General features: G+C 45.3%; 1 protein-coding gene across 4 annotated transcripts in view; it reads left to right on the top strand.

Moving 5' to 3' along the window:
- The first annotated feature begins 3,175 nt into the window (after window positions 1-3,175).
- Mthfs (methenyltetrahydrofolate synthetase) overlaps window positions 3,176-4,649 on the top strand; it is a 28,348-nt gene continuing 26,874 nt past the window's right edge. The window contains exon 1 of one of the 4 annotated variants that reach the window (XM_050157311.1): window positions 3,176-3,343. In XM_050157311.1, the coding sequence (XP_050013268.1) occupies window positions 3,227-3,343 (117 nt within the window). In that variant the 5' untranslated portion in view covers window positions 3,176-3,226. The other 3 variants (XM_050157312.1, XM_050157314.1, XM_050157313.1) reach the window with 3 other exon arrangements.

The raw sequence follows: 4,649 nt of genomic DNA, 5'->3' as shown, positions 1-4,649 counted from the left end.
TGTGCTTCATGTTTTAAAGTTTTGAGTCTGCCTGGAACTTCAACAATACTCAACACAGGGACAGGTACTGAAGTAAGGACTGATGATGATCTGGAGGGTAGTGTCTTTTCTACCTCTTACTTGAGAGAGAGACTTCCATACAAGGATGCTTGTTATTCAAAGTTATTCTAGGCTAAACCATATGGGGGCTAAAATCTGCTTCCTAACAATTCCTGAGTCCACACTTCCTCTATCCTCAGAGGTCCTGGTTGCTTAGTTTCTCATTGACGTACTCACCTTAACCTTTACTCTCTGGCCTTTCATTTGGGCTTCAATGGATAGGGCAGTCAGATACACAGTGTTGGGGTCAAAAATGATGCCCTAAAAGGACAGCCTCAAATCATTTTTCTCTCTGATCTTCTCTTCCCTTCTCTTCTTTCAGCACCCCCCACTCCATTTTTGCCCAAGGCAAGACACAAAAAGCAGAATTCACTTTCCCCAAACCAAGTCAATAGTCAGACTATATATGATCAGTCTGCCTTTCTAGTAGTTAGGAAGAATTTGCTTCTCTTCCTGCTCCTACAGCAGGAACCTGGAGTGGTTTGAACAAAAACAAATAAATGAATATCAAGCCATTTTTAAACTTGTGTGTGTGTGTGTGTGTGTGTGTGTGTGTGTGAAAACTGTCTTTTGTTAGACCATGCTTCAATTTTTAAATCAAGTTTGATGGCAATATAGAAATCCTCTGTTTTGGTCTAGAGCATAAGCATTACATGTCCCTTGAGTCTATTAATGGATCCAATAATGACAGAGCACCTTTTCTCAAGGCCAGGCACGTCTTTACAAGGGACCTCAGTTATCAACACTACTGCGGTGTGATTCTTAACTGAGGGAATAAAGACACTGGGACAAGTCACTAAGGACCATACCGCCTGATCCTTCTCTCTCTACATCCCAAGGGCTAGGATTACAGACACCTCATCAACACGTTCAGTTCAGTTCCTGTGGTGTGGTCCTAGAGGGCCAACACCCCAGGCTTTGTGCATGTAAGGCAAGCACTCAAGCAGTGGCGCTTCATCCTAAACAGCATGGTCATTTATTTTATTTCTTTTTTTGAGACAGGGTTTATTTTATTTCCACTGTTAAACTGAGGAAGGGAAATGGAATAAGTTTGAAGACCAGGGAGGAAGTTACTTTTAAAATCCTATTGAGGTGAGTTAGACCAAGATAGCACCGTTGAGCTCTGTTGCCCACAGTGACTGACTTGTTAGAAATGTTCCAAAGCACCCCAAAACAGTTCCACCAAATGAGGACACAAGAGACTGTGGGTGGGGGAATTTCACATTTAAACATGAAACTGTGTTTGTTTTAAGACACAGTCTCCTTGTGTAGCTTAGGATGATCCTGGCAGCACAATCCTTCTGCCTTAGTCTTCTGAATGCTGATAACAGATGTGTGTGCCACCACTTTTAAGATGTCCTATGTGAGCTTTCTTTGGCTTTGCTTTATTTTGAGTCAGGGTCTTCCTATGTACCTATGAAGCTCAAAAGGGCCTAGAATCTTCAAGGTTCAGATATTCTACAAGATCTTTAAGAACCTGTTTCCTACATGAACGCTTGATCTCTTCTTTCGCGTCAGCTACTCTACAGTGCCAAGTATAACATCCTCCCTTAGTGTCTGCCACCTTTACGCTACTGAGTCCTCCTGTGATTTTGATTTCTGCTGGCAATAAAGGCTCCAGAGGATTGAAAACATGGGTGAAATGGAGACATGAGTGATTCTGTCATGGAGCCTTACCTGTGAGAGGACATGCAGAAATCTTTTGAGGATTCACAACTCCAAAGAGCTTTACACCTAAGGTTGCATGCATTTACGGGTGCAAATATATCCTTGATGAAGATGAACATATGGAACTAAAGTATTTTTTGTGTGTGTATGTGTGTGTGTGTGTCAAAGACTGGAATGAAGAAAATTCTTTCTCCCCTGCCACACTGGACAAAGCTATTATCATTTTGGCACCACTGGTGATCAAACCAAGAGCCTTGTGGATGCTAGGCAGGCAATTTACCTGAATCCAGCAACAGCAATTTATCAATAGTAACATGTACAATTTTGTGTGTGTGTGTGTGTGTGTGTGATAAAACCTAGGACCACCTGCACGCTCAGTTTTGAATTTCTTCCTGCAGATTAATACCTGCTACACACATTGATTTATGGTAGTGATTCTCAAACATTAATATGGATAAGCAGAGATGACATGGCCACACTGACTTGAGTTGGTAGCATAAAGAGGAGACCACAGATGTGAGTGAATTCAGTGCTTGCTTTACTGTCCATACGAATTCTGTTCATCTTTGTTCTCCCTCTTCCACCTTGCGTTATCTCCCCGCACTTTAGATCTTACAGAAATGCCTTTTTACGTAGTGCCGGAGACCTGAACTCGACTCCTCATGCTTGTATAGCAAGCATTTTTACCAACTAAACCATCTCCCCAGCTCTGGAGAATTAACTCTTAAAAAAAATCAGTACCCAGCTAAGGCGTGGGTAACATGGGAGTGGGGGTGCTATAAATCTGAGTCAGCGCTTCTCACACCTACTTACTTTACTCTGCTCCCCACTCAGTCAAAGGCCATTAGAGAAAGGCATTATGTGTCTCTGAACAGCAGGTTCCAACTGCAGCAACAGCTGGCAAACTCTTCAATAATAATGAACAGGGTGACTGAGTCCTGCGTTCCCCAGGGAAGGAACGTCCTTCTCCAGAACCGGCCTGCCATTTGTTGTATCAGCCTATCAGTAATGAACCAATGACTGAAAAAGGGGGAGAAAGGCACTTTGTGGTAAAGCAGAATGTTTTATCCTTTGACCACGTGGAGCCGAGTGTCCACCGGCAATGATGTGCACCCATCTGGCTTGCGTCGGCCTTCTGAGGCCTCTTCAACCCTGCACTCCGCGTTAAGGAAATTAGATGGGTACTGAGTCCGCGAGGGTAGCTAACGGCCTTTGCTAGACCTTCGGCAGAAGCACGGCTACCTGCGAAGGCTGTGAGGGAGGGTAAAGGTACCTGGCTACCAGCACAAACGCCAAGGACGCCTCGGCACGCTGCCGTTCGCTGGCACAAGTGGGGGGGCCGGCTCAGACGGCCAAGTGGTCAACGCACCCCTACTGGGCCACAGGGGCCACGCCCCCGTCCCCTCCCACTTCGGCGGCCGAGGGCGATGGGCGTGACTGGGACGGTGCTTGCCACGTGATGGCGGCGGTCGCAGCAAGCAGCGCCAAGCGGAGCCTCCGGACGGAGCTGAAGCAGCGTTTGCGGGCCTTGAGCGCGGAGGAACGGCTGCGACAGTCTCACCTCCTCACCCAGAAGGTGCGGGAAGGCTGCGGGGAGTTAAACGCCTGGAAGCTTGGGCTCGGCTGGCACGTCTGCGCAGGCGCACCTCCCCCCCCCGACTTTGCGTGCGCGTCCTCGTGGGCGCGCGCTCACACCTCCGGGCTGACCCGGTAGGGCTCCTGGCGGACACCCAGTGGGTAGCGCCGCAGCTTTTTCAGGGCAGGCCTACTGGGCACGTTTGTTCATTCAAGCCAAGCTCTTTTGCTGTGGTGGATACGCATTGCCGCAAGCTTTAGTAGATGTAGAGAATATCGAACCACGCCTGCAGATTTCAGTTTAAATGTAATTCATTCACAGGCGTTTAACACCTAGCAGTAAGCCGTTTTTGCTGTGTACTGGGATATGGAGATGAAAAAGATAAGATCTAGCAGAGGAAGCGGGCGAATGAAAAATTGTAGCGTTTGGGATAAGGCTCAGTGAAACAGCTGTTCAAAAATGTGTTATATTTTGTTTGTACATACTTAGACCGTACATTGAATTTGGGTCTGTTTTTCTAGGAGTTTTAAATTGCATCTTCCTATATTATTGGCAAAACTAGAATCTGAATTTATCTATGGGTAGATTAATTTTCACGTTTTGAGTTAACTGCATCCGCAGTCACCCCTTGGGTTTCTGCTTCAGAGTTAGGGTTGTATCTGGAATCTATTGCCTTCTTTTTTATGTACTTTTTCATCTCAAATTTTTAAATAGTATCCTCAAATTATGTTTAAAGAAAATACCTATGTGATTGGCAGTCTTTATTTTTAGTTCATATGTATGAATGTTTTGCCTGAATGTATGTATGTATGTGCAGTCTGTGTGTGCGCGCGTGTGCCTGGTGCCTTTGGAGGTCAGAACCATTGGAATGGTTGTAAGGATGGTTGTGAGTCTCGCATGTGTGTGCTCTTAGAATTTGAACCCAGGTTGTCTGCAAGAGAATTAACTGCTGAGCCATCTCTCTAGGCCCAACTTTTTTAATATAGTTAAAAGATTTTCAACTTCCATTTGAATGCTCAATTGATTTCAAGTTTTTAATGATTTCTTTCTCATTCTGTGCAACATCTATGACTTCCAGTTTTATATCTTGTAGCTTAGTTACTGTTCTGTTGCTGTGAAGAGACACCAAGGCAACTTTAAAAAAAAAAGCATTTTATTTGGGGTTTGCTTACAGTTTCAGAAGGCTAGTCTGTAATCATGGTGGGAAGCATGGATGAAAACTTACACCATATCCACAAGATAAAGAGAGGGAGGGAGGGAGGGAGGGAGGGAAGGAAGGAGGGAGGGAGGGAGGGAGAGAGAGAGA

The sequence above is a fragment of the Alexandromys fortis genome, unplaced genomic scaffold (genome assembly GCF_014885135.2).
Source record: "Alexandromys fortis isolate MF-2015 unplaced genomic scaffold, M_Fortis_MF-2015_v1.1 scaffold_85, whole genome shotgun sequence".
Taxonomy (NCBI): domain Eukaryota; kingdom Metazoa; phylum Chordata; class Mammalia; order Rodentia; family Cricetidae; genus Alexandromys; species Alexandromys fortis.
This window is presented reverse-complemented; position numbering and strand designations above follow the sequence as displayed.